The 26,290-nt window shown below is 51.0% G+C and overlaps 9 protein-coding genes across 9 annotated transcripts; 7 read left to right on the top strand and 2 right to left on the bottom strand.

Annotated features, from left to right (window-relative positions):
- The first annotated feature begins 293 nt into the window (after window positions 1-293).
- BDV14DRAFT_168110 (SDR family oxidoreductase) lies at window positions 294-1,743 on the top strand. Its single transcript, XM_073767796.1, has 6 exons — window positions 294-589; window positions 645-731; window positions 788-943; window positions 997-1,376; window positions 1,466-1,560; window positions 1,607-1,743. Exons 1-6 carry the CDS (start codon window positions 560-562, stop codon window positions 1,660-1,662), a joined length of 804 nt encoding a protein of 267 aa, XP_073630991.1. The 5' UTR covers window positions 294-559; the 3' UTR covers window positions 1,663-1,743.
- Window positions 1,744-2,019: 276 nt separating this feature from the next.
- On the bottom strand, window positions 2,020-3,903 carry BDV14DRAFT_197261 (Zn(II)2Cys6 transcription factor; the record flags this gene model as incomplete). Its single annotated transcript, XM_073772632.1, has 6 exons — window positions 2,020-2,094; window positions 2,184-2,410; window positions 2,461-2,951; window positions 3,004-3,263; window positions 3,312-3,792; window positions 3,851-3,903. The coding sequence occupies 6 exons, from the start codon at window positions 3,901-3,903 to the stop codon at window positions 2,020-2,022; spliced, it is 1,587 nt and encodes a 528-aa protein (XP_073630990.1).
- A 258-nt stretch (window positions 3,904-4,161) lies between these two features.
- On the top strand, window positions 4,162-4,943 carry BDV14DRAFT_168099 (BolA family protein). Its single transcript, XM_073767795.1, has 2 exons — window positions 4,162-4,486; window positions 4,611-4,943. The coding sequence occupies exons 1-2, from the start codon at window positions 4,267-4,269 to the stop codon at window positions 4,790-4,792; spliced, it is 402 nt and encodes a 133-aa protein (XP_073630989.1). The 5' UTR covers window positions 4,162-4,266; the 3' UTR covers window positions 4,793-4,943.
- Window positions 4,944-6,247, bottom strand: BDV14DRAFT_168094 (peroxiredoxin family protein). Its single transcript, XM_073767794.1, has 5 exons — window positions 5,656-6,247; window positions 5,468-5,567; window positions 5,354-5,399; window positions 5,122-5,287; window positions 4,944-5,055 (listed from the first exon to the last, which is right to left on the bottom strand). Exons 1-5 carry the CDS (start codon window positions 5,861-5,863, stop codon window positions 5,027-5,029), a joined length of 549 nt encoding a protein of 182 aa, XP_073630988.1. The 5' UTR covers window positions 5,864-6,247; the 3' UTR covers window positions 4,944-5,026.
- Window positions 6,248-7,699: 1,452 nt separating this feature from the next.
- Window positions 7,700-10,475, top strand: skn7 (putative stress response transcription factor SrrA/Skn7). Its single transcript, XM_073767793.1, has 5 exons — window positions 7,700-7,963; window positions 8,024-8,167; window positions 8,222-9,097; window positions 9,149-9,338; window positions 9,393-10,475. Exons 1-5 carry the CDS (start codon window positions 7,892-7,894, stop codon window positions 9,911-9,913), a joined length of 1,803 nt encoding a protein of 600 aa, XP_073630987.1. The 5' UTR covers window positions 7,700-7,891; the 3' UTR covers window positions 9,914-10,475.
- Window positions 10,476-11,066: 591 nt separating this feature from the next.
- Window positions 11,067-13,389, top strand: BDV14DRAFT_187888 (translation initiation factor eIF2B catalytic subunit epsilon; the record flags this gene model as incomplete). Its single annotated transcript, XM_073771003.1, has 5 exons — window positions 11,067-11,147; window positions 11,208-11,264; window positions 11,316-11,440; window positions 11,490-12,667; window positions 12,719-13,389. The coding sequence occupies 5 exons, from the start codon at window positions 11,067-11,069 to the stop codon at window positions 13,387-13,389; spliced, it is 2,112 nt and encodes a 703-aa protein (XP_073630986.1).
- A 3,638-nt stretch (window positions 13,390-17,027) lies between these two features.
- Window positions 17,028-18,969, top strand: BDV14DRAFT_7324 (RING finger protein). The gene is made up of 4 exons (XM_073777391.1): window positions 17,028-17,335; window positions 17,397-17,925; window positions 17,993-18,879; window positions 18,932-18,969. Exons 1-4 carry the CDS (start codon window positions 17,245-17,247, stop codon window positions 18,958-18,960), a joined length of 1,536 nt encoding a protein of 511 aa, XP_073630985.1. The 5' UTR covers window positions 17,028-17,244; the 3' UTR covers window positions 18,961-18,969.
- Window positions 18,970-19,956: 987 nt separating this feature from the next.
- Window positions 19,957-22,769, top strand: mrsA (putative mitochondrial carrier protein). The gene is made up of 7 exons (XM_073767792.1): window positions 19,957-20,628; window positions 20,833-20,902; window positions 20,973-21,008; window positions 21,090-21,222; window positions 21,292-21,384; window positions 21,437-21,493; window positions 21,551-22,769. The coding sequence occupies exons 1-7, from the start codon at window positions 20,588-20,590 to the stop codon at window positions 22,045-22,047; spliced, it is 927 nt and encodes a 308-aa protein (XP_073630984.1). The 5' UTR covers window positions 19,957-20,587; the 3' UTR covers window positions 22,048-22,769.
- A 91-nt stretch (window positions 22,770-22,860) lies between these two features.
- On the top strand, window positions 22,861-26,006 carry BDV14DRAFT_168078 (putative AAA family ATPase). Its single transcript, XM_073767791.1, has 3 exons — window positions 22,861-23,231; window positions 23,321-25,475; window positions 25,534-26,006. Exons 1-3 carry the CDS (start codon window positions 23,142-23,144, stop codon window positions 25,752-25,754), a joined length of 2,466 nt encoding a protein of 821 aa, XP_073630983.1. The 5' UTR covers window positions 22,861-23,141; the 3' UTR covers window positions 25,755-26,006.
- Window positions 26,007-26,290: the final 284 nt, after the last annotated feature.

The following is a 26,290-nucleotide window of genomic DNA, read 5'->3' as shown; positions in this document are numbered from 1 at the left end:
AAACAAAAAGCTACCTTGTAAATATATATTGGCGGACTCATCGCCAGACTCACTGTCGCAACTTGTAGTTGTCAGCAACCAGCACCTGCGCCTCACCACTCAAACACCACAAAATGAAAAGTCCAGGAAATATCTTGCTGGAATTACTACTCAGTGCTCACTCATGATAAGAGCCATGAAAAACTTCCAGAAAGCGCAACTTTTCGGCGCGGTCCCGACAACTAACCATTTTGTAGATCGATTGAGCCAATCAGAAACGGAAGCGAAGTTCGCGCTCGGGACTATCTCCGCGAGCCCTATTGCTTGGTTTTTGACGTCACGACGTTGGTGGGCGTGGTATGAGCAGCGTGCTGCAGGTGTGGTAGTAATTGCGTATTGCTTTCCTTCAAAGTTGCAGTAGAAGTCTTGCTATATTATATATTTGATAGAGAGGAAGCTCTGAGTTGGCTTGCTTACTTTGCAATTGTCACAGATTTGCAGATATAAAAGGACGTTGAAACTTGCACCTACATACCCGATACCCCGCATACACAGTTAACGAAGAATAAAAGCGTCGAAGATGGCTCTCCAGGGGAAGAATGTTTTAATTGTATGTCTCTTGTTTCCCCTCGTTTCATGCATGTTACTGACTGATATGCAAATAGACCGGAGCTTCTATGGGCATTGGAGAGACGATTGCCCGCAGAGTCGCCAGTGAGGGTGCGAACGTTGCGCTTTTTGCGCGGTCACAGGTGAGTTCGGTGGGTTCCAGCGTCATGAAATTGTGGTGTCTCATATCGCCTGCTAGGACAAACTGCAAGCTATTGCAGAAGATCTGCAAAAGAAGTCTCCAAGCTCGAAGGTGATTTTCAAGGCCATCGACCTGCAGAACTATGAAGTTGTTGAAAAGGCCGTCGGCGGAACGGTCAAGGAGATCGGGCAGATTGACATCCTGGTGAACAATGTTCGTGCGCTCTTTACCATGCCTGGCTTTTTACATGGATGCTAACAGCATAGGCTGGCCTTGCCCTCGGCGCACCCGCTGCATTCCCCGACCTCAAGATCTCCGATATTATCACCATGAACGGCACGAACATCAACGGGCTTATGTTCACGACATACGCCGTCCTTAACTCGTCCATGATGAAAAGGAAGGAGGGCACGATTCTGAACGTCACATCGGTCACGGCTCTCGAGGCTCCCCCCTTCCCAGGTGAAGCAGTTTACCACTCAAACAAAGCTGCGCAAGAAGGATTCACGAATGCGCTGCGCAATGAGCTCAACGGAACGAATATCAAAGTCCTCGCGCTGCGTCCGGGTGTTGTGGCGACGCACTTCCATACCCAGCGGGTTGGGTATGACAAGGACATGTACGATAGCTTCGTCGACGGATACACGTAAGTTGCCTAGTATTCTTTTCTCTTACTCTCGTCACAAAGAATGTGAGGATCGTCATGGAATGTGCTGATACTAAGTTAAATTGCAGGCCCCTTGAGGCGGAAGATATCGCTGGAGCCGCAATCTATATGCTGAGCCAGCCATTGAACGTTTCGATCAAGGCTTTGGATGTGGTTCCTTCCGGTATATTGTCAATTCGACTCTGATGGACGATGGCTGACTGCTGTAGCACAACGATCACTAACTGTATTCGACCGCGAATGGAGTAAGAGGAATGCTCAATAGTGGGCGAAAGAAAGGACAAAGTATAGTTTGGTGGCGGATTTCGTATAACTAGCTTTACTTAAGGCCTTAGGTAGAACAGCTCGCGCACAATAGAATTCCAAATCCTGCTATATAGGTGGAAGACGTACCCCAGTAGTAAGCAAACGTTGTTTTGAATATGAATAAGAAATTCCATCGAGGGCAAATGCGAAGGCGCGGTCCCTCCTATATGATATCCGGCTTTACCAGGAAGGTACCCCCACGGTCGTGCCTTCCTAGATTGTCCATGCCAGGGAATCGAGTTAGGCAGGTGCGATGGGCTCAATGGAGGGCAATCGCTCTTTCCTATTTTGTTTCAGCCTTCGCTGGACTGGCAATTTAACTGATGTTCATGATTTTGAGATCGCCACCAGTTATCTTGATGGAATAATCTCTCACTGCGCCCATAATTTCCTGAGCTCGTCAGCGAGACAAACAGTCCGTCGACCAGAGCTTTGTTGGCAGTTTTCGATCAGTATGAGAGTATGGTGCCGTTCAAGTACTCCTTCAGTCACCAGCCCCGCAATGTATAGACACTGGGTAGAGACAAGGCTCCATGCGTCGGGAACACCGGCGTTGGACATTATAAAAATCTGTTCACGCGATTTCTCGATTTCACGTCGGCTGGTCAGCGACTGGATCCGGTCCCCTCCTGGAGATTCAGAAGGCATCGATGGACAGTGCAGTCGTAGCAATATTTTTGAAGCATGGTATACTTGAAACGCAATGGCTGGGATTGGGTCAGCTGGTGATACGACCGGGGACCAATTCGGGGCCTACCGCTTTGGGGATATATGAACCATATAAAAGGAAAGTCGGAACACCTGCCATCCGCGCTTGGAGGCTGCCCCGCGAAGAAATGAGTCATGGAAGATGGAAGCATGTTTTTCCACCTCTCAAGCGCAGCGTCCAGAGCCACTGCCCTGTGGCATTGATCCTGGCGGTGCGTATCTGATTCAATTTCTTGAGATGCGATGCAGTTGTTGCAGAAAGAAATGCATTGTCCGAATATGAATAAGACCCGATTCGCAATGTCCTCCACCGACAAACCGCTGAATGACTCAAGTTGCTTAGGTTGCCAGTAAGTTTCTTCGAGAAACATACGTCGGCCGGTCTGAAGGGCTGCCCATATTTCGTGTCTATACCATGTCCAATATGCTGCGCCTTTGATACCTTGAGCATCACCATTTGCCTGATGCGCTTGCAGGAAGAAAGCGATGCCTTTCAAGTGGGAGCCGAAGCTCTCCCCGGCGGGCTCCAGCATTTCATATCTGAAGACATCAGCAAGAGATGAGATCTGGAGGTACTCAATCCAGGACTCACGTTGAGAGAATGATACTGGAAGCAAGGATGCCATCATTCGATGCATATGAAGGATCTGCCAATAGGGCGCTTACAGTCCGAACAGCCTTTTGATAGTAGCCGATGGCCACGCTCGCACGAGCACCTTCTTCGTCTTCTGGCGATTTGAGCGCCAGCTGTTTTGCGCCTAGGGCCAGACATGAATACATAAGAGCAGGACAAGTGAGAGCTATGATTGGCACAACCGAATAGAAGGGTCGATCAGGCGAGAAAGAGTCAATCTCATAGTCGTCAGCACACAGTCAAGCCCTTCATTTTCGATCACTTACCCATTGTGATACCGTCTCAGTGTAATTCCTGAAGATTGATACTTCTTCTGATGTTAATCGAATTGGCTCATTTGAAACAACAATACGCGTTGGCGCCGCAACAAAATGGCCATTGGTCAATCCTCTTTCGTCAGGTAATGAATCTGAAGCTCGAGGAACATTTGCTAAAGTGGTCTGAGAATCGATTGTTCCATTGTGAAAGGGACTATGCGCTCTCTGGAGGAAGACCGATCCAAGGTCTGGTGAAGACGGTGGTGACCGTCCAGAGTCGTCATTCCTGCCATACTCTATCACGACCGGATCCTGATCCTCTGACAAGAGTGAATCTTCAGCAGAAGCTATTCTGTCAAAGTACACACCAGACGGTTCCCTCGATTGCTCAGGAGAGCTATAATAAGTGCAGACTCGATTCTTCTTGGCACAATTCCTACATTTTGGCTTGTCTTCATCGCACTTTACTCGACGAGTGCGACATGTTCGACTTCAGTTCTCAAGTTCAATCAGCATATCATCACTTGCGCAGGAGCATGAAGACCTACCAACCAGTATTCACTCGCAGGCGCTTTCGTGTGGGACCGCGTCGACGGTCCATCCTCAGCTGCTCAGCATTGAGAGCACACTATGACAGGCCGAAGACTTCGATACGAGATTGGTGGGTCATATCTTGGCAGCCAATGCCACACCTTCTAGACTTCTTCTGCCGGCATATTCTCACTCCCGGTGGATAAGCTTGTCAATGTCGTGCGACGAAGAAGAACGCCCGTATAGTAAGCTACATCACGTGAGCCTGCTGACCAATCATTCTCGGCCACCGGCGATAATCTATCAAGCAGCAGTCTTTACTCCGCATGTTCCTCGTCCTTCGAAAAAGTTCCCCTTGTCTCATCACTCTGTTCTTTACTAAGTAATAGCCCTCCGAAACGCACTTCCGGACGGCTCCTTCCAATAACGCTTGATGTACTCCCGCACAACGACCCTACTGAGCAGAAGCTGCCGATACCTCCTGCGCTCGCCCGTCCCCGCGAAAGCGACCTTCTCAATTTCCGCGCGCTCCCTCGCAGCCGCTAACGCAGCAATGGCCGATACTGCCTCTGGCGTCGTGACTCCGGACTTGCTGAAGGGGAAGTTGGTTGAGCAGTTGCAGGCGCAGCATGTTGAGATCGAGGACCTGTCGGGTGCGTCATAGCTTGCTTTTCAGTTTAGCCCGATATCGCCCGCAGCGGCTTTCCTTTTCATTGCCATGCGCATGTTGGATTGAATTGAAATATGTTGCTGATTGATATATTTTCTGGGATACAGGAGGCTGTGGACAAGCTTTCCAAGCCGTCATTGTTTCGCCGCAGTTCGAGAAGAAGACCATGCTCGCACGTCATCGATTGGTGAACTCGGTTTTGAAGGCCGAGATTGCGGCTATCCATGCTTGGACGCCCAAGTGCTACACTCCTGAGCAGTGGGTGCAGCAGCAGGGAGGTGCTGCTTAAGTTAAAAACAAAAATGGTCTATAGAGTGATGAGTCTACCGCGGCCGCATCGATGTTGATATATCCCGGGCTTTGATATGACCTTAAGATCGCAAATAGGCGTTGGAAGGTTGTTTCGTGTACATTTATCTTACTATTGAAGAAATAATACATTCTCATATATTTTGAGTTACGGCTTCAAATATGCCTGTACTAAATCAGTATTAATTCATCCATACACAGACGACGTCAAAATTTAACTGAGAACCTTCTCAGCAGCAGAAACTATATTGAATCGTTAGCAGACGCTACAGTCTAGGTCGTTTCTGGAAACAAAGAAAGACAACGTACCGTTAACACCCGTGTTATCCGGCTCAACAAAGGCCTCCTTCACCTTGCCGTTCTCAACGAGGAGCGCATAGCGCTTGCTACGCTTGTTGCCGAAGATCGAAGCGCTGTCGAAGAGGACGTCAAGCGCCTCGGAGAATTTACCGGAGGGGTCGCCAACGAAGCGGACCTTGATGTTGGTGTTAGGATAGGAGTAGTCGGAATGTATTGGGCGTGTATTGGGTCAAGGACTTACGCCGCTCTTGCCCTGGGGGTCGAGGGTTGTGCCCCAGGCTTTGGTGCTGCAGTTGTTGTTAGTATCGGCGTGCCGAGCGAGATGAAGGAACTCAAAAACTCAGAACACACTTACACAAAAGGGTCATTGACAGCAACAACAAAGACCGGCCCAGCCTCCTTCAGCTTGGGGTGGTTGATGTACCCGGGGACATGGGAAGCAGAGCAAGCAGGGCCTAGCAAATTGACCCGTTAGCACTCAATTGCATGCTGAAGTTGCAGCTTGGTTTCAAGAACCGCCGGCGCATGGAGTTGAACACGTACTGAACGCAGCGGGAACACCAACGATAACACCCTTGCCGCTCAGCTCCTTTGCAAGGTTAACCTTGTTACCGGGCGAGCTCTCAACGAGGTCAATGTCTGGAATGGCGTCGCCCTTTTGGACGAAGGCCGGGGCCGTGCTGTGGAAGAGGGCGGCGCGCTGGCCGAGAGCGCGGGGGACGGCGGTGGGGAGGCGGCGGGCGGCGAACATTGTGATGCGTTAATGTGTGATTGAGTAGTGTGAAGGTAGCGGTGGTGGTCTAGAGCTGTTGTAGAAGAGGTGTTTCAGGTACCGTTCCTGGAGCTGTGTTTGAGTGAGGTTTGAGGGGAGAGGAACTTGGGGGGGAACTGAGTCAGCGCACGTCATAGGCCGGTTACACTGAGCAACCGCATCGGGGTGTTCTGAATGCTACAGTCTCTATACTCCCGTCTGTATCTACTCTTTCCTCTGCAAAGAAATAGTCTACCATCTGTATAAGAAATACGAGGGGGTGATTTTCTCTGAACAATGTACTTGGGCATTGTTGGCATTCGCCACTCATTGAGTGTCCATGCGCGCCAGCGGATTGTCCAGGTACCACCCAGAGATTCTCATACTTCGCGACAACGATTTTTTTTGGTACATTTTTCGCATAGACCAACTTATTCACCGCAAAGATCACCGGCCAGGCCAGACATCAAACTGAGTTGTCATGCCCAAGGTAATGCGATCTGGTTTCATGTACTATGGGAGTCCTTCCTAGTCTGTCGACTCTAAAGTAGCTTCTACAGAGTAGCTACATTTGCCTCCAACACCATTCCACGAGCTCGAATATCTGTTGGCTGAATCTGAGCCAATCGCCTCACGCCAATGCTGGGTCTCCAAGGGCTCGCACCTCTGATATGCGAATTGGGCATCGATGAGGTCATTGGCTGCAGCGAGTGGACGGGGGACGGAGGTATAGCAGAGATCTGCAGGATAGGCAAAGCTAATGTAGACCGACTCCCGGGAATGCCTGGAACGGAAAGGAGCTCCTCCTGACTCAAGACAAAGAACTGTACCTATTACTCTGTACATGAGAACAATTCCAAACTGAACTTGTATAGACTTTGCCTCTACACCTTACAGTCATGCTCGCAGTTACGATTCATGAGAGCGCCTCAAAGCCCGCAGGTAAAAACTCGGCATCAAATCAGCGCAGCGCATTAGCTCGATGTTGAACTTGGGCCCCTCCATGTCTCCCCTCCATTGTCAAGGTCTAATGCATGATTGCTGCAGGCGCATTGACGATTTGTGTCTGATTATTCCCTGCAGTTGAGCATTTAAATAATATACCATGCGATTAACTACCTCAGGTGATGCGCAGAAGTACTATACATACTGCCAGTGTCGTGAGCTGTACAAAGTGAAGAGGTTCTTCCTCCACTTAAGCCAGGCCGAGGTAACTCCGTGGCACTGTAGCACTGTAGGTAGCACTGTAGTCTGGGGACAGCGGACTATTGAATCCAGAATTTCTCCTAACTGCAAAACAAGAGAATGAACCAGGAATTCAGGGAGAAGTGAATAATTCCAGAACAATAACAGTCAAATACCAGTGCACTGAACCAACGGTTGTGGCTGGTGACTTTCTATTAATATGCAAGATTATTCAACGCCCACTGACTGTTCGTTGCGCCCGTCCCACCAAACCACCAGAGCCGACTACTCCTCTCTCCTCTTTCTACCCTCTTGCGACCGTCCTGGAGAGTGCGTCTTTTTCTCTCTTCTTCTCCATCCTTACCCTTCTCTTTTCTGACTTGAATTCCCCTCTCTGCGACGCGCACGGCAGTTTGCAGCACTTTGCTTAGATCAGCTTCCATTATTTCTCGAAGTTCTGCACAGTGCTGAAGTCTGTTGCTCGTTCGATCGGTCGCGACCCATCTAGCCCATGATGGACGGTGGCCAGACCACCCCCAGCACCGCCCCTTCGGGCAACTCCAGCGATTTTGTGAGTATTGCTGCTCTGAGCTCAGATTATGGCTTCAGTAGACCTTTTGCTGTGTTACAAGATGCTAATAGAATGCATAGGTTCGCAAACTCTACAAGTGAGCCATCTCCTTTCTTTTTCCTTGCCGGAATTTTTACCGCGATTTTCCCCTGTCCCGTCTTGCCCCCTCTGCCCGCCAAAGCCTCACTCTGGCCCGACGCCTTCTACCTTTGTTTCGAGCACAATCTATCGCTTTTTATCGGGTTATTTCATACTGATGTTGTCGCACCAGGATGCTGGAGGACCCATCGTACTCGGAAATTGTGCGGTGGGGTGATGAGGGCGATAGTTTTGTGGTCTTAGAGGTAACGCATACCTTGTTGCCGGACTCAACCTCGCGACCGCGCCAACTGACCAGCATTTAGTGCGAGAAATTCACCAAGACGATTCTACCGAAACACTTCAAGCACAGCAACTTCGCCAGTTTCGTGCGACAGCTGAACAAGTACGATTTCCACAAAGTTAGACAAAACAACGAGGAGAACGGGCAGTCGCCGTACGGACAAAATGTGAGAAACCTCGATCGCGTTTTTATCAAACATATCTGACAAGACTATTCTTAGGCTTGGGAGTTCAAGCACCCCGAGTTCAGAGCGAACAGCAAGGAATCCCTAGACAACATCCGACGAAAGGCCCCTGCACCGCGGAAGCAGACCCAGGCTCACGACGACTCCGTCCCCACACAACAGATCGATCTTCTGAACCAACAGATTGTTGCCCAGCAGCAGCAAATACAGCATATCTCTGATCGCTACGCACAAATGTCAGTTGACCACCAACTGATGCTTCAAGAGGTGTTGAGGGTTCAAAAGACGGTTGTCAATCACGAGAATGTCATCCACCAGCTGGTCAACTACCTGGTCTCCAACGATGCTCGACAAAAGCGCGACAGCAAAACTGGCCCATTCCAGCCTGGCACAACAATGAGCCCTGGTCAAGTCCCGGCCATGGATGATGGTGTTTCGACTCCGCTGCAACAAGCATCGAAGCTCTTGAGCGACATGAATGCCGAACTGCAGTTCAACCTTGTTGGCGGAGAAGCCATGAGTGAGATGCCAAAGGCAGGTGTAGTATCTACCCCTACCATGGAAAGCGCGCCACGACACCGCGTCGCTCCTCAGCCAGGTGCCACAGCAGCCAACCCAGCTCTGGTTTACCCTAAAATGAACGGCGAGATGGAGCCTGTTGTGTATCCAGTCGGCACAACCAACGGCATAGACCCCATGTACGGCGAGCACGTCAACAACGTTCCCTATGCCATGCCTCCCAAGCAGGAGACGGATAGTCAAAGGCAGTTCCCGGAGAACAGGAAGAAAAGCACAAACGTCGACCCCGGCTGGGTGCGTAGTCCACGGATTTTACTTGTCGAGGATGATGCAACATGTCGCCAAATTGGTGGAAAGTTCTTGTATACGTTTGCTTGCGAAATTGATACAGCGGTATGTTGCTCTCATTCGAAGTGAAAAGCCTCTACTGACAGGCTGCTACAGTTTGATGGATTGGAAGCCGTAACCAAGGTTCAGGAAGGTTCTAAATACGACTTAATCTTAATGGATATTATTATGCCAAACCTGGATGGTGTCTCTGCATGCCATCTCATTCGACAGTTCGACCGGACGCCTATTATCGCCATGACCTCCAACATCCGCAGTGATGACATTCAACTCTACTTCCAGCATGGTAAGCAGCCTTTGTCGTATGGGTGGCTTAACGTAGAATGCTAATTTCAATCAGGAATGGATGATGTCCTTCCCAAACCCTTCACCCGGAAGAGCCTTTTGGAAATGCTAGAGAAGCATCTGGCTCACTTGAAGACTGCCTCTGGAACAATTGAGGGCACACAGCCTACAACGCCAGCAACGATAGCTGGTCAAAGCTCGGCCGCGCAATCGGTAACTGTCAAGGACGACGGCTCTCCTAGCCAGTCTCCCGCTGCCGCCATGATGGCCTGGCAGTCTCCGAACCAGTTCCAACCGATGGCCGCTGTGCCTGCCAACCTTCAGCAGGTTCAAGGTCAATACGTGCCCGCAAACCCCACGGCCGCCTATACGATAGATCAGAATGGAGTGCAATACCCTGCGCCTCCTGCCGTGGCGATGGGGGCTGCAGCGCCGGGTCAAGCCCGACCACAGCCTCGACGGCATATCTCTGAATTGAGCAACGGTGCTGAGAATCCGAACATGGCGAAGCGACAGCGAATGTATGCGCCGCCTCAACCCATGGTTGGCTCCATGCCGGCGACACGCACCACCTAATGACGGACCTGGATTGTATTCTTTGAATGATGACCGCCGCTATCCTCTATACCCGTGCTCCTATGTCCAAGTGACAACGCCAAAAGAAGCACATTTTGGATTGATCTTTGTCTGCATTCTACGTTCCCTTATAATGACTCTTGGGAATATCTTCTTGCATTCTTTTCTATTATCTACCAAAGGACTGAGCACTCACTTGATAAATTGTGGCGTTTGTGGGATTACAACTTGCATCGACTGCGCGTGATATTAGAGTAAATATATGATTCGTTGATTTGTTTGTTAGGGGATTGCGATTTAGACGTGGCCTGGCTTACCGGCACGTGGGAGTGTGTCGGCAGAAGTTCGTGTTCATTGTACATATTATTGTTTGCTTGGAAATGTCAGCTGCGGGTCTTTGACGTCTTTGCGTTTCTTGGTCTCATGATTGCGTTGTGTCTCTGGCGATTTGATGTCTGGTGATAATTTGTCTCTGCGACATGCGTAGCTCTACCAGTCTGATGATATCTATTGTTCTACTAGCTAACTAGCTACCTATACAAACAAACTACGATAACTCCCATCTCAAAAACCTGACATACCTCTCCAAATCGTACCTGCAACACACGTAACACAACAGACCCCCAAATCCCGAACTCCCCCCACCAACCTGCAACAAGCACAAACAACAACACAAACAGCGGCCCACGCAGCCGGCAACAATGACGCCCACGAACCGGGATCGGCGAACCAAGCAGGACCCTGATTCAAGCGCGGGCCATGATCCTGCACAAAATCGATCTATTCAAGCCGATAACGCAGGTCTAGACCAGCGCCCACGAACCAGGGATAGCGATCCCCCCAAGTCCACGAGGGCCTGGGCCTGAGGGCTGAATCTGGGCCTTGAGAGGCTGGAACGCTCACCGCGGAACCGAGACGGAGGTGGGTGTGGCGGTGCGTGCGTACCTAGCCACGACTAAGACCCGAGTCACGTGCATTGGTGCGTAAGACAAACAGCGCAAACAAAAATTATGATCGCGGAATGTTGAACTGCCGGGCGGTGAGCCGCGGCGTGCGGAAAGTGAAAGTGGGATGGATGACTCCGAAGTGGGAGGTGCATCGCATTTTTTGTTGCTTGACTTTCCTTCGTTCGCTACATTTACATTCGCTCATCATGGCGCCTAAGAAGGGCGCCGGTGCGAATAAGCCCCGCGGAAATGCGGCTGAGGAGGTGGAGGAGACGTTGCAGGCTGTTGTATGTGACTCTGCAAATGCGAACTATTTTGTTCCGGTGCTAATTATTGAGTTGGAATAGGTGCTTGCCGATACCTTTGAGACGAGATTTGAGCCGTTTACGCTTGATAAGCCGAGGGTATGTTGAAATATAAGAAGTGAGGAACGAAGGCTAATGTGGTTTGGATAGTGTCTTCTGCCGCTTGCGAATACCCCGTTGATCGAATATACATTTGAGTTCTTGGCCAATGCTGGTGTTGAAGAGGTCTTCCTCTACGGAGGCGCGCACTCTGACCAGCTGGAGAGTTACATCAAGTACGTTTTCTGCGCAATATCCCGGGAGATTATACACTGACAGTTCCAGTGCATCAAAATGGAGAGCCCCATCTTCCCCCTTCAAGCAGTTCACCTACCTCAAATCTACCTCAACCTCAGTCGGAGACGTCATGCGAGACCTCGACGGAAAGCACTTGATCACCGGCGACTTCATCGTCGTCAGCGGTGACGTGATCAGTAACCTGCCAATTGAGAGCGCGCTTGCGAAACATCGTGCCCGCCGCCAAGCCGACAAGAACGCTATAATGACCATGGTCCTGCGAGAAGCAGGCCGAAAACACCGCACAAAGGCTTCCTCCGTGTCGCCTATCTTCGTTGTCGACCCGACAAAGGACCGCTGTTTGCACTATGAGGAGATTGACCACCACTCGCCGGAATCTTCTCGCTTGAACATCGACCCCGAAATTATCACGACGTTCTCTGAGATCGACATTCGCCAGGATTTGATTGACTGCAATATTGATATCTGTACGCCAGATGTTTTGAGTCTGTGGTCTGATAGTTTCGATTACCAGACGCCGCGGAAGCAGTTCTTGTATGGTGTTTTGAAGGATTACGAACTTAACGGAAAGACGATTCACACGCATATCATTGAAGACCATTACGTTGCTCGAGTTAGGAACCTGAAGGCTTACGACGCCGTCAGCAAGGATGTCATTTCTCGATGGTCTTATCCTCTATGCCCCGACACCAACCTGCTACCCGGCCACAACTACGAGCTCCGAAAAGGTACTCTGTACCAGGAACAGGATGTTATGCTGGCTCGTTCATGTGTCATTGGCCGACGCACCGTCATCGGCCAGGGTACCAAGATTGGCGACAAGACAACTGTCAAGAACACGGTACTTGGAAGGAACTGCAAGATTGGGAAGAATGTCACTTTGGACGGAGCGTACATTTGGGACAACGCGATCATCGGAGATGGCACTACCGTTAACCAGGCTATCATTGCGGATGGCGTGGAGGTCGGCAGCAACTGCACCGTCGAGCCTGGATCCTTGATCTCTTTCGGTGTGAAGATTGCCGATGGTGTGGCAGTCAGCGAGGGCAGGCGGATAACAAACGCCACTCGTGAGGAAGATAGCGAACCGCCAGCCAGCGAACCTGAGATTGTCGGCGAAGGTGGCAAGGGCTACGAATATGTGCCATACGATGAAGACGAAGACTCGGACGATGAGACGGCCAGCAACGCGTCGTCAGGTTTGAGTAAGTTCCCTTTCCCACAATTATTGTATGTCATAAGCTAACAAATCGCAGTCTACAACATGGCCAACCTTTCCCTATCCACAGACTCAATTTCCACTCTATCCTCCGAAATCTCAGACTTCGGCGGCTCCCGCGCCGGCAGTTTCGCAACGACCGCCTCAGACGACGAAGGCCAAGACACACACTTCGTCGAAGACGCCGCAGCATCCGTCTTCGACAGTCTTCGCGACGGCGTCACCTCGGACGTCGTCCAACTCGAACTGGTCAGTCTCCGCATGACAGCCAATGCCTCAGACCACGAAGTCCGCCGCGCCGTAACAACAGCCTTTATGAAGCGCGTCGCGCAGCTAATGGAAGGCGGACAAAGCGCCAATGACGCCGTCCACGTCATCTTCGGCAAGTACCATGAGATTCTGGACCGCGCCCTCTTCGACCGCGACTCGGACGCCAAGCCCGACCAGGTCGACTTGCTTGTCCTCTTCCAGCAGGACCTTGTCCATCGGAACCGTGGCGATACGGTGCTTCTTTTCCTCGCGAAGGAGCTTTATGAGCTTGAGGTTGTGGAGGAAGAGGCGCTTGAGCAGTGGTGGGCTGATGAGCGGTCGAGCGCGACGGAGGAGATGCGCAAGGTTAGGGTGCAGACGCAGCAGTTTATTGACTGGCTTGCGAATGCGGAGGAGGAGGAGAGCAGTGAGGAGGAAGAGGAGAGCGATGATGAATGAGCTTGAAGATACCTTGGTTAAGCATAAAAATAGAATATTATCGCAAGTTATACAAATCGGCTACTTGGCCTTGTCCCGGCCAAGCTCTGATGGCGTTGCACAAGTCCAGGGCGGGTGCAACTGCTTCTCAAGACGACTGATACTGTCTGCAGAAGCTTGGCCTTGTTAAGAACTCTCAAAGTGAGCCCTAAGCACTGTAGAAAGGCGATGTGAGGGAGGCGCTGCCAAAACCACAGTATAATCATCCCCCAGGAGCCACCAAACATCACACACCTCTAACCCTATCTTTACCAACAACCATGTCAAGATGACATTAATTGACAGACCATAAAACACTTCAGCAATCCAACCCTGCTCACCAAAGGAGTATCCTGACAGATACGCCCTGCCTATGTGGATCGCCGACGCGACGCCAGTCTGCCCCGAACCAGATTAGCCCTTACTTTGACATCCCAGGACGGACCCAAACCTACATTTTGCATTCTTTGCTGGTAATGACACACTTGACTTGCAAGCCGCATTACCATGGGGGCTAGACGGTTGTGACAGGGTCGTCGTACCCTTGTTTGGGTGTTCCATTGGAAGTGGCAATGAAGTCTGGGTCTCTTTCATTCACGACTCTTGGATGGTTTACAATCTACGTGGGAAATGAGACACCTGCTTTAAGCATTCAAGTTCACCGTAACCTCACCTTAAAGTAAATATGTTTGTAGAAAAGCCTATAAAACACCTGGAAGTAGCCTATACAACCTTTCAGGCTAAAAAGCCCTCCCTTCCCACCTCTTTTAGAGCCAAGAAAAATAACCATAGAAAAACACTATTTTTAGTATTCTTCAAGATTTTACCTAACAGAAAGTTAGTAGGTGTTTAAAAAACATGGAGTTATCTTGATTCTTGGAGAAAAATCGAGATGTTATGGAGAACAGGAGCTTACGAGGGTGTCTCACTTGACGTGGGCGTCTTGCTTTTTGTGCAGACTGCAGACCCTCTACAAAGTACAAAGAAATGTCACCACAATGCGGCTGCGGTCTTGGTCCCTAGATAGGTCGAGTTCCCCTTGTCTGCGCCCAGATAATGACAGGCGCATGCTGCTATTATTCTGTTTTTCTTCCCTTTCCATTTTTTTCCGACTCATCTATCATAAGCTTGCTCTAGGGCCCGATGTCTCGAGACCGAGAGTGAGTTATGCACCTAACCCTAGCATCGCCGCGAGCCCTACGCACCGGCGCAATCATCATATTGCTCCTCATAATTGGCGTGACACTATTACAACTGGAAACCAGAAACTTCGCGCCTTTCGCTACGCACAATAACATCCAACCTCTAGCTCCTTCAATCCAATCGTCAGATGCAGTCAACGTCAACTGGTCCCGCTTCGCGTACACGCAGTATGTCACCAATACGGCATACTCATGCAACTCGGTCATGCTATTCGAGACACTCCATAGGTTGGGTAGCAAGGCCGAGCGCTTGATGATGTACCCGGAGAGGTTCTCCGTCGATGAGCAGGACTCGTCGAGTGAGAGCCGGTTCCTGCGCAAGGCGAGGGATGAGTTTGGGGTTAGGCTTGTGCCTCTTAAGGTGCAGAGTCGGGATGGAGATGATCGTATGTTTCTGTCTTTATGACTTATACCCTCTTTCTGAGCTAATTACCGTATCTATATACAGCTACGTGGGAAGAAAGCTACACCAAGCTCCTCGCATTCAACCAGACACAATATGAGCGTGTCCTGAGCTTAGACTCGGACGCAACGATCCTCCAAGTAGGCTTATCCAATCCCTTCTCTTCTCCCCTACCTAAGCAAAGAGACTAACATTGAAACCCTTCAGCCCATGGACGAACTCTTCCTCCTCCCCCCCTGCCCCGTCGCAATGCCACGATCATACTGGCTCAACCCCGACGACAGAACCCTAAGCTCCCAACTGCTGCTAATCCAGCCATCGACATTCGAATTTAACCGCGTCATGGCCGCAATGTCAAACGCCGGTTCCTCAAACTACGACATGGAGATCGTGAATGAGTTGTACCGCGACAGCGCGCTTATCCTGCCTCATCGACCGTATGACCTGTTAATGGGCGAATTCCGGTCCAAGAAGCATACGGCGTATTTTGGGAACGATGTTGAGGGTTGGGATCCTGAAAAGGTGCAGGTGCTAGGGGAGGCGAAGTATTTGCATTTTTCGGATTGGCCTGTTCCGAAGGTATTTATTCTCCATCTCCTTCTCGTCACTAAATGTATGCGTTGATATGGATACTGATCATCTGGGTATAGCCTTGGCTATCCGCGAGTTTTGATGTAGTTCAGGCGGAACAGCCTTCTTGCGATGTCAATTCGACGACGTGGCAGGAGGAAGATTGTCCGGCGAGGGATATCTGGTTAGGGTTTTATGCTGACTTTGCGGCTCGACGGAAGGTTGGTGTTGATTATTTTGCTAGCTTGCATGATGGTACTTAGTACTTACTGACTGGTCCTACAGAGTGTCTGTGGCTTTGACGTTCCATAATGGGTATTGAAGAGCTGGCTCGATTGATGAATCTACACACGACAAATGTACAGTAGACTGATATGTGAACATATAGAGGGTGGGAGAATACGAGGTACATGCTTTTGTCTAGTGTTGTCCTGGAGGCATCTCTGGAGTCGGGGTTATTACTGGAACTATCTTAGGACAGAGAAGGATAAGTGATTGGCACCTGTAGCCTACTGATTAGTAGGATGCGCTGCCTATTACCTATTACATAGGGTTGTGCTTCATGTTCGTACTATATGTGAACTCCACTCTGGGGTATACTGCAGATCCCGGATAGCTGCCTGGTGAGCTCTTGAGGCAACGCTCGCGTCTTGCGACTCTCATTTTGGCTGTCTCATGTCCCAGACGAGGGTCGCCAGAGAAATGACCGTTCTGAGCGATGGATTTGCAGGCTTATCGTTGAGGCTGCAGTGCATGTAGGCTGGTGAGGAGCGTTGTCCAGCCTCCATCTTGGCGCGCCTTGCTATTCTTAGCGGTTGGCACCGACCTGACCAGGCACCGGCTCCACGGGGTTAATCTGCCTGTGACTGTTTTGAATATAAAGAGATGATATGACTAATTTATGACTCCTCACTTTGAAGGTTGATTTATTTGAAAACCCGCATTCACTGGTTGGTTGTTGGGGGAAGAACTGGTGACTAAGGCAGGCGCAGGCTTCAGCTCTGGTGACACCACCACCTTCACTCCGACTCCATTGTTCACCAACGACCAACTTCAGGGACTGTCCTGACCAGAGGCTGCGATCGGCTTGCTCCGTCCTGTGCCCCGACTGACTCTTGCCTTATCTCTCCATCTCGCACTAGCCTCTTCACCCTCCCAGGCTCCCATTCCACTCGCTCCCTCTCTTCCCAGTTCCCACCCCTGGGTAGGTAGTCCAGGTTGCCACATCCACCATTGGTCTAGGCAGTGACGTGGTGTACCGGGGAAAAAAGAAAACCAGGTCTCGACGTAAATATCGGGGCCTCGCTTTCTTTTTTTCGCCCTCCCCCTTGAATACTCTTCACCACGCCTCCCACCACGAGAAAGCGAAAGGCGGCCCTGGCGGCGTCGTCGACCAACACCATCCCTCCTCCCGCCACCATCCCGAGACGCTCACGCGCCGCCACCCACTCGTCATCCTCGGGCAGCCCGACAACCAGCAACCCAGTTCGCAAGCGGCAGAAGAAGTCTCGCGATTTGGACTCTGGCGGTAACGAGGACTCGGGCTCGGATATTCAGGACTTACCGGACGGCGACCACGAGGAAGCTCCGGATTACCCCGCGAAGCCGGAGAAGGAGAACTCTAAGAAGGTGCTTGATTTGGTCACACCCGCGTCGACGACGATGGAGTCCGACGATGATTTCATGAGTGTTGCGTCGAGCGCCGATGATTTTCTGGGCACTCAGGGTAGTGATGATGAGAGCTTAGGAGATGGTGAGTGTTTGACATCTGGAGTCGGCCGCGTCCTTGTACTAACCATACCCTTCTCAACCAGATTTCGGCGATGACTTCGATGGCGGCTTCTCAAAAGACAAAGACATCTTTTCGAACGCGCGAAAACCATACGAAGTCGAGTTCAAGGTCCTCAGCCCCGAAGACATCGAACGCGAACAAAACCTACAGATCAACGAGGTCTCCTCGATACTAGGGCTACCGCCAGAGTCGTCAGCGATCCTACTGCGATTCGGTCGGTGGAATCGGGAGAAGCTGATCGAATCGTATATGGACCATCCGGAGAAAACACTAGATGAGGCTGGTCTTGGTAGCAACTTTGACGCCGTGCCGAAGGCCGAGGTCATCCCTGGTTTTATGTGTGATATTTGCTGTGAGGATGGCGATGATCTTGAGACGTATGCTATGCGTTGTGGACATCGGTTCTGTGTTGACTGCTATCGACATTACCTTGCGCAGAAGATCCGAGAAGAAGGAGAGGCTGCTCGGATACAGTGTCCAGGGAATGACTGTCATATGATTGTCGATTCAAAATCGCTAAGTCTACTGGTTACGGATGATCTCAAGGAAAGGTAAATACCCCGGCACCCTACCACACATTCACGGTTTGGTTTGGGTTCGTTCTGACTTTTACCGCAGATATCGAACGCTATTGACGCGGACGTACGTCGACGATAAGGATGTTCTCAAATGGTGTCCCGCACCGAACTGCGAGTATGCTGTTGATTGTCCCGTCAAGCAACGTGAGCTCCATCGCATTGTGCCCACGGTACAATGTGACTGCAAGCATTACTTCTGTTTCGGCTGTACCCTGAATGACCACCAGCCCGCGCCCTGCAAACTGGTCAAGATGTGGCTCCAGAAGTGTGAAGACGACTCAGAAACAGCCAACTGGATCTCGGCGAACACCAAGGAATGTCCTCGCTGCCATTCTACAATCGAAAAGAACGGTGGCTGTAACCACATGACGTGCCGCAAATGCAAACACGAGTTCTGCTGGATGTGTATGGGTCTGTGGTCGGAGCACGGTACCAGCTGGTACAACTGCAACCGGTTTGAGGAAAAGTCAGGGTCCGATGCACGGACAGAACAGGCCCGCTCGCGGGCATCGCTGGAACGTTACCTGCATTACTACAACCGATACGCGAACCACGAACAATCCGCGAAGCTGGACAGAGATCTTTACTTGAAAACGGAAAAGAAGATGACGAGCTTACAGTCCCAGTCGGGGCTGTCTTGGATTGAGGTACAATTCCTCGACACGGCCTCCCAGGCCCTTCAACAATGTCGTCAGACATTGAAGTGGACGTACGCCTTTGCGTACTATTTGGCTCGAAACAATCTCACGGAAATCTTTGAAGATAATCAAAAAGATTTGGAGATGGCGGTTGAAACGCTCAGTGAGATGTTCGAAAAGCCGGTCGCCGAGCTGGCAAACCTCAAAGTCGACATTCTCGACAAAACGGCGTACTGCAATAAGCGACGAGTGATTCTTCTGAGCGACACAGCAGAAAACCTGAAGAACGGTATGCTTTCTTTCGTTGTTCTTTTGGATTCCGGCAACTGACCAGATTATAGGGGAATGGCACTTTAACGTTGACTGGTAGGCCTAGAGTTGTATAGACCTAACGAAAGCCGATGTTTATATGAATCGGAGGTGCGATCTGGGAAGGAGCTTCCAAGATCTCACCTCCGCGGCCTTGCACTGTGGTCGGTATTTCGGACCAGGAAAATGGACAGGATAGAATACGGGTGGACGGGATGGGATGGATAGGACGGTGCCGGGGTTTGACTTTATTCTTTCTCATTGACGACGTACATGACAAGCAACATTACAGCGAGATCTGGTTTGTATTTCATCGCAGGGCGCTAAGTATACTTGACCAAAGGATCTTATACTGTCTGTATCATATTGAACTACAGAAGTACACCAAGAGTGCAGTACCTACTCTGGATTTATCCATCTCGGCCCGAGTGAGTGACGAGGAGAAAGCCGAAACTCCGTTAAGCGGCTGCCTGCTAGTACGTATACTTCAGTCTTAAGACTCTTAGTACATGCATATAGACTAGTCACAAGCCGCGCTCGTGTCCAGCCTTAATACGCGAGGTATAATTCCATCAGATAAGGAAACTGAGCTCGCAGCTAGTCTTGCTAAGGCAACTGGGGCTGGCACTTCCGCGGCGAAAGGGAGAATCGATAGTGCTAGTTCCATACCTCCGCGGTTCGGCGGTTTGATTTGGCAGGTGAATCTGGGCGGTATTCAGGTTATTTCGTTTGCTGGATATAATACATAGTTTTATCTTGAATTATGTCAATTTATTCTCATTGCTCGGAAGTGTTAAAGTTGGGCAATTGTCCGATCGGAGTCGGATATAAGCAGCGCAGGATGTTGTTTGAAAGAGAAGGCCAACTCCAAATGGAAGGTCGCAGGAGCTTCTTAGCTCCGTCATCGGACGGCTGCCTCGGTGTAAATCATTTTCAACATTTTTCTTGTCGGGGTTAGTCATACTGTAGTCTGGACTCAGCTCATTGATAAGTAGAAGATATTGAGAAGAAAAAAATAAAGTAAAAACTATTTGTTTCTATGTTATTTCAGAAGAGAATAAAGTGTAGTTCACACAAGGTTGGGGTAGCCATCTGATAATGTCAAGATCTGATAGCAAACAAGCAGTCAAACAACATCTCAGCTTCAAGAAGATCACCTGGAGAAAGCAAGCAAGCGAAATTAATCAAAGCCAGGGCTGGGCCACGGGACTAAATCCTTCTGGAAGCAATCAGTAGTACGGAGAGTCTGAGAGGAGCTACCAAGACCGGGTGCCCAAACTGGGAATCTTAAGAACAACTTCCTTCTCCCTCCAAAATTTATCGCCTACGACAACCTCTTCCTCTCCTCCTCTCTTGTCTCTTGCTACTTTTTACATTCTTGCCATCTCAATATTTTACGCCTTCTTGAACCTCTCCGGACCTCGCTAGCACCTCCAGCACCTCCACATTGCTTCTCCTGCCTGGTCGGTTCGGCTCCCAGCGGAGAGCCCCGTTTTTTCTTTCGGCATATTCAAAACCTCAAGCTCTCTCTCTACCACCAGTCACCTACTACGCCGGCCTCGCCTTCGCCCTCTCGCCCTCGTCTTCAACTCGCCTTTCCTCTCCTCTCCTCTCCTCTTCTCCCTCCTCCTCCACCCTTTCTCTCTCCTCCCCATCGCGGCCGCGGCTGCTAGAGCTCGACCAGCTCAATGGCGGCACCAGAACACCAAGTGCCGGGGCAAGAATATGAGTATGTCAATCATGCGGAGCTACCTCTTGCGTCTCTACCTCCCAAACTATCTCCGAGCTGGCTCCGCCGAGATCTCCGAGCTTCTCACTACGTGCGTTATCGCGCTGGCGGTCGGATTGACGTGACGTGTGTGGCTCGCGATTTGTTTTCCCGCGGGAATTGGGAAGCCTTGTGAAGTCAATGCTAACTACCCTGCGATAACAGCTACGAAGCCCTGCCCTCAAACTATGGCCTCGGTGCTAATATGTTAGCTGGTGCTTTCGCCGGTATCGCTGTACGTTGCTTTCTGGGGGTGGAATTATATTGTATTGCGTGTGGGATGGGGTTACTGACGGGTGGTTTAGGAACATGCGGTTATGTACCCGGTGGATTTGCTCAAGGTGCGTTCAATTGGCATTGTTTCCATTTTTATTTCTTTTAGTTACCGGCGGATGGCTAATATTGGGGTTCCGCGACTACAGACTCGTATGCAGGTTTTGCATCCCACGACCGGCGGGCTCTACACGGGTTTGACACATGCGGTCTCCACAATTTACCGCATTGAAGGATGGCGGACGCTATGGAAGGGCGTGTCGAGCGTGATTGTCGGTGCTGGTAAGCGGATATAATGCCAAGCGTGTGATAATTGGCGCATCCTGGTGGCTGACGTTTTTTGGTGTGCAGGCCCCGCGCACGCTGTCTACTTTGGTACATATGAAGTTGTTAAGGACATGGCTGGTGGAAATGTGGACGATGGACACCATCCCTTGGCGGCCGGTAAGATAAACTCATCAAATTGCGTGGGGGTCGTTTTACTGACATAATTAAGCCGTGAGTGGTGCTTCGGCGACTATCGCCAGCGATGCCTTGATGAACCCTTTTGATGGTGAGTGCCCAACTAATTGCGCCCGCAATGGGTGAGTCCTTGCGCTGACATATACAGTCATCAAACAACGGATGCAGGTCCACGGTTCCATACACAAGACGATCGCTCAATGCGCAAAGTCCGTCTACAAGACCGAAGGTTTCCACGCCTTTTACGTCTCTTACCCGACCACCCTCTGCATGACAGTTCCCTTCACCGCCACCCAGTTCGTCGCCTACGAATCCATCTCCAAGGTCATGAACCCATCTCTCGACTACGACCCTTTCACACATTGCATTGCTGGTGGTTTGGCTGGTGCGATCGCGGCCGGTATTACGACCCCGCTTGACGTGGTCAAGACCCTCCTGCAGACCCGCGGCCTCGCGCAGAATGAGGAGATCCGCAATGTCAAGGGTCTCTGGGGTGCGGCGTCCGTTATCAAGCGCCAGTTCGGCTGGAAGGGTTTCCTGCGCGGTGCTCGTCCTCGCATTATCTCTACGATGCCCAGTACCGCCATTTGCTGGACCTCGTACGAGATGGCCAAGGCCTATTTCAAGGGCCAGGTGGACAAATAGGCTGCGCCTACTTTCCGGGCCCGATCGCATGAATTTCGCTTCGCATGAGAAATGACTCCGACTATCTCGACACTCGTAAATACGAAAATAAATCAGCGATAGAAGGCAAAACTACCTCCTGGAGCGGATGCCACGAACTTGAACCATATGCAAATCCGATTCGGTATCATGATCGATGTACCAGGAATACCTCCGACGCTGATCTTCCCTTCACACCATGTATACTCAATACCTTACCTCGGACAGGACATTGCGAACGACTAACCAGTACTGGCTTGGCTTGGCTATGCTTATTATGGCGTCTTCATTGATTGCTATGTGAGCTTGATGACACGGCATATCTCTTGTTTTTTGCTTCTTTTCTCTCCTTTGATCTTGGACAGGGGCCAACCTTTAGTATTGGCCCTATGTATCCTGTATCGTGTTCTTTTTGGCGTTTGGACGCAGGGAGGAAATGTTCGGGAAAATTCTCTTTTTCTCTTTCCATTTCATATATTCCTATCTGTTTATTTGCACATCTGTTTGTTTTGGATTGTGATTGTGGACCTGAATCATGTACTGATAGACTACTATGAGACGAGATGGCGGTGACCGGTCACCCGGTGGACAATGGGCACTGACTGGCGCTGGACAAACTGGCTGGAATTATCCAGACATACCAGATAATATACGAATACTCGCTACTTACCTTGTAGATATTTGAAGAGTACCTAGAGTCGTGTCTTAAACATGTCTTAGTCAGCGCCAGTAACGACGTCACGAGGAAAAAAGTGCCGATTCGCCGTGTTCAGCGTTGTCCAGTCACCGTGCGTAGGCTGCTTGGGTCTCTCCCCATCACAGATCCACGATCCAGTTCCAAGTTCCCAATCCTCATCTTCTTTCTCTCCCCAATTATAACCTCTTTTTGCTCCAATTTTGCTGCCTGCCTCACTCGTTCTCTGTCGCCTCAATTCGTTCCTTCTTCCCCCCCTCAACGCAACACGCATGGCGGTGTCGCTGGCTGGCCCTGCACTTCTCCGCTCACCGTGAATCTCAATCTCCATACTTACCTAGTACCCTCACTCCGATCCCTCATCCCGATCCCTCCCATATAGATGATGCGCCCTAAGCCTGTGTCGTCGCTGCAAAAGACCTATGACGACTGTTATTTGATGTGCTCGACAGCCGTCTACTTTGAGGGTCAAGTCCGTGATTCACTTTCTCTACTCCTGATCGCCGCCGGGCGCCCACTTTAGGCTCTTACTGACGTAATGTCTCTTTTACACTTTCATAGAATAACGAAGATGAAGCCCTGAGGTCTTGGCGATCCGCCCTAGAAACTATTTACTATCACAACGCCTATCGTCTCCCCGCGAGTTATACACCCAGCAACGAGACCGAGCGCGCCCTGCAACAGTCTATCCGGCAGCTGGAACTTCAATGTCGTGAGCGGGTGGATCTACTGGACGCGCTGCGCGAGAGTAGGAAGGAAAAGGAAAAGGAGAAGGAGAAGAAAGAGAAGGAGGCTAATAAGGGGAAGGACTCATCGAGTTCCAGCATCTCCAGTCTGAGGAAGTTCAGGTTCACTTCCACGCCGAGGGGCAGTAACGCGAACGGCAACGCTACGCCGGGGTTCATTGGTGACGGGACTGTGCCTGCCGTGGGATACAACTCGTTGTCGAAACCGCCTGCGATCCCACAACGACCGCTGCCTGCTACCTTACTGTCTGACTATACCTTGCCGACGCCGCCGCCGCCTCCGGCTCACGCGACCCCTCCTGCTGCTGCTTCCGCCGCGCCTACCCCTCCTGTTCGTCCCGCCGCCGCGCGCGCGGATTCGCAAACGTCCACAAAGTCAAGCTCTCGCACGCCTAGCCCCGACCGGCGGAAGATGCTTTCTATGCCGTCGACGCTGCGCGACCCGAACATCAAGAAAAAGAAAAAAGATAGTTCTCGCCGGAAGGATCTCCGTCCTGTTGCTGCTTCTCAAGCCGCGGGGCTAGCATGGGGTTCTATCCCGCGCCATCCTTCGTCGGAGAAGTCGGCTAGCGATGCGGCGGTTGCGTCGTCGCGTCATACAGTCACGAATGAGTTGCAATTCAGAAGGGACCTTGATGCTCGGAATGAGTTCCCTTCGTTGGGAGCTGTCGACCCCGGTTTGACGACCCGTCCTGACCTCTCGAAGTACCGCCGAGACTCTGATATTACGCGGGCTGCATTGGCTCGTATCCAGTCGGCGGATGAGCAACTTCCGAGGAAGTCGCCTGTCAAGACGATGTCGTCGTCGAGCCCTGGGACGCCGCCGTTGAAGCGCACTTCTGCTTCTGGTCCTCGGCAGTATCCTGGTAACCGATCTCGAGCGTCTCAGTCTCCGACAAAACAGGAAACCATTGACGCCTCTCGTCCGGTTCTACCTCCGAAGCCTATAGTCAAACCTAAGCCCGTCACATTGAAAACAAACCAACCTTCAGCCGCAACTTCCCAACCACGGACATCTTCCGAGAGGGATCGAACAGTGCCAGGTCTGGATGTGGTTCATGGATTGGACAACATGGGTATCTCGGGCAGCCCAGTACGACGGAAACCAAACACCGAGACCAAGCGACCTATCACGCCACCGTCGAGCGATCCGGACACGCAAGGACGCAAATCACTTGAAGTGGATGAGGATGACCACGAGGACGAAGATGAAGACGCTGAGGGAGACTCCTTCATAGAGGACGTCATGAAGAAACTCCCCCGAGGCGTCGACCCAACCGCAGCCCGCCAAGTGTTGAACGACATTGTTGTCCGTGGCGACGAAGTCCACTGGGACGACATCGCCGGGCTCGAAGGCGCCAAAAAGGCACTGAAAGAAGCTGTCGTATACCCCTTCCTCCGACCTGATCTCTTCTCCGGCCTCCGCGAACCAGCCCGCGGTATGCTCCTCTTTGGACCACCAGGAACGGGCAAAACGATGCTTGCGCGCGCTGTTGCGACAGAATCCAAATCAACCTTCTTTTCCGTCTCCGCGTCAACACTTACCTCGAAGTGGCACGGTGAGAGCGAGAAGCTTGTTCGCGCGCTGTTTGGTCTGGCTAAGGCTCTTGCACCGTCAATTATCTTCGTCGATGAGATAGATAGTTTGCTATCTGCGCGATCGTCAGGAACAGAGAACGAGGCGTCAAGACGATCCAAGACGGAGTTCCTTATTCAGTGGTCTGATCTTCAGCGTGCTGCAGCGGGGCGTGAACCGCTTAAGTCAGGGGATGCAAGCCGTGTCCTTGTTCTTGCTGCAACGAATATGCCCTGGGATATCGATGAAGCTGCGCGCCGCCGGTTCGTTCGACGTCAATATATTCCATTGCCGGAACACCACGTTCGTGCTCAGCAATTGCGGAAATTGCTCGGTCACCAGGTGCATGATCTTGATGATGAGGATATTGAGGTTCTGGTGCATGTTACGGAGAGTATGTTACCCGTCCAGTTTTTCATCCCACCCCTCATACTAACAGAATTTTGCAACAGGCTTCTCAGGTTCCGACGTCACGGCGCTCGCCAAAGACGCAGCCATGGGCCCCCTGCGGAATCTAGGCGAAGCCCTACTCCATACACCCATGGACCAGATCCGACCAATCTGCTTTGCCGACTTCGAGGCTAGTTTGTTGTCTATTAGGCCGAGTGTTAGTCAGGAGGGTTTACGTGCTTACGAGGATTGGGCGAGACAATTTGGTGAGAGGGGTGGTTAGGCTTCTAGCGAGTCTCGCTGTCTATCCATTGAATTTTCTAGACTTTGGGCCTAGTTTGGTTTGGTTCGGCTGGCTTGGCGAATTTGGTGGTCTTTAGTCTTTTGGTCCTGGGTCTTGTCTTTTCAAGGTCGTTTTGGGTATTACCCTGTTTGTTTGACTGTCGGTTGTTGGTTGGTTGTCTGTATCTTTCCTGGCGCCTCTACATACTTCTTCTTCGTACTACCCCAAATACAATGCATACCTATCTTCTCGTACATACTTCTTCAAACATATCCTACCTGTCTATCCATCTGTCACTCACGGACACGTGAGCTTGGCGTGAATTTAATGCGCCTGTATGTACCACGCCGCATTTATAATTCCCCACCCTCAATATACGCACAACACGGACCCCGAGCTCAATGAACCTATTATGATTCCTGTAGTTGAGTCAAGCATGTAGGTACATAGGTAGGTAGGTAGTAAGAATAGATAAGTAGACTAAAAAGGAAGGAGGTCGAGCTCGGGCGCCACTGGACACCCATCGCACCTGCCTT

The sequence above is a fragment of the Aspergillus stella-maris genome (assembly GCF_047715825.1).
Source record: "Aspergillus stella-maris strain CBS 113639 unplaced genomic scaffold BDV14scaffold_10, whole genome shotgun sequence".
Lineage (NCBI taxonomy): Eukaryota > Fungi > Ascomycota > Eurotiomycetes > Eurotiales > Aspergillaceae > Aspergillus > Aspergillus stella-maris.
This window is presented reverse-complemented; position numbering and strand designations above follow the sequence as displayed.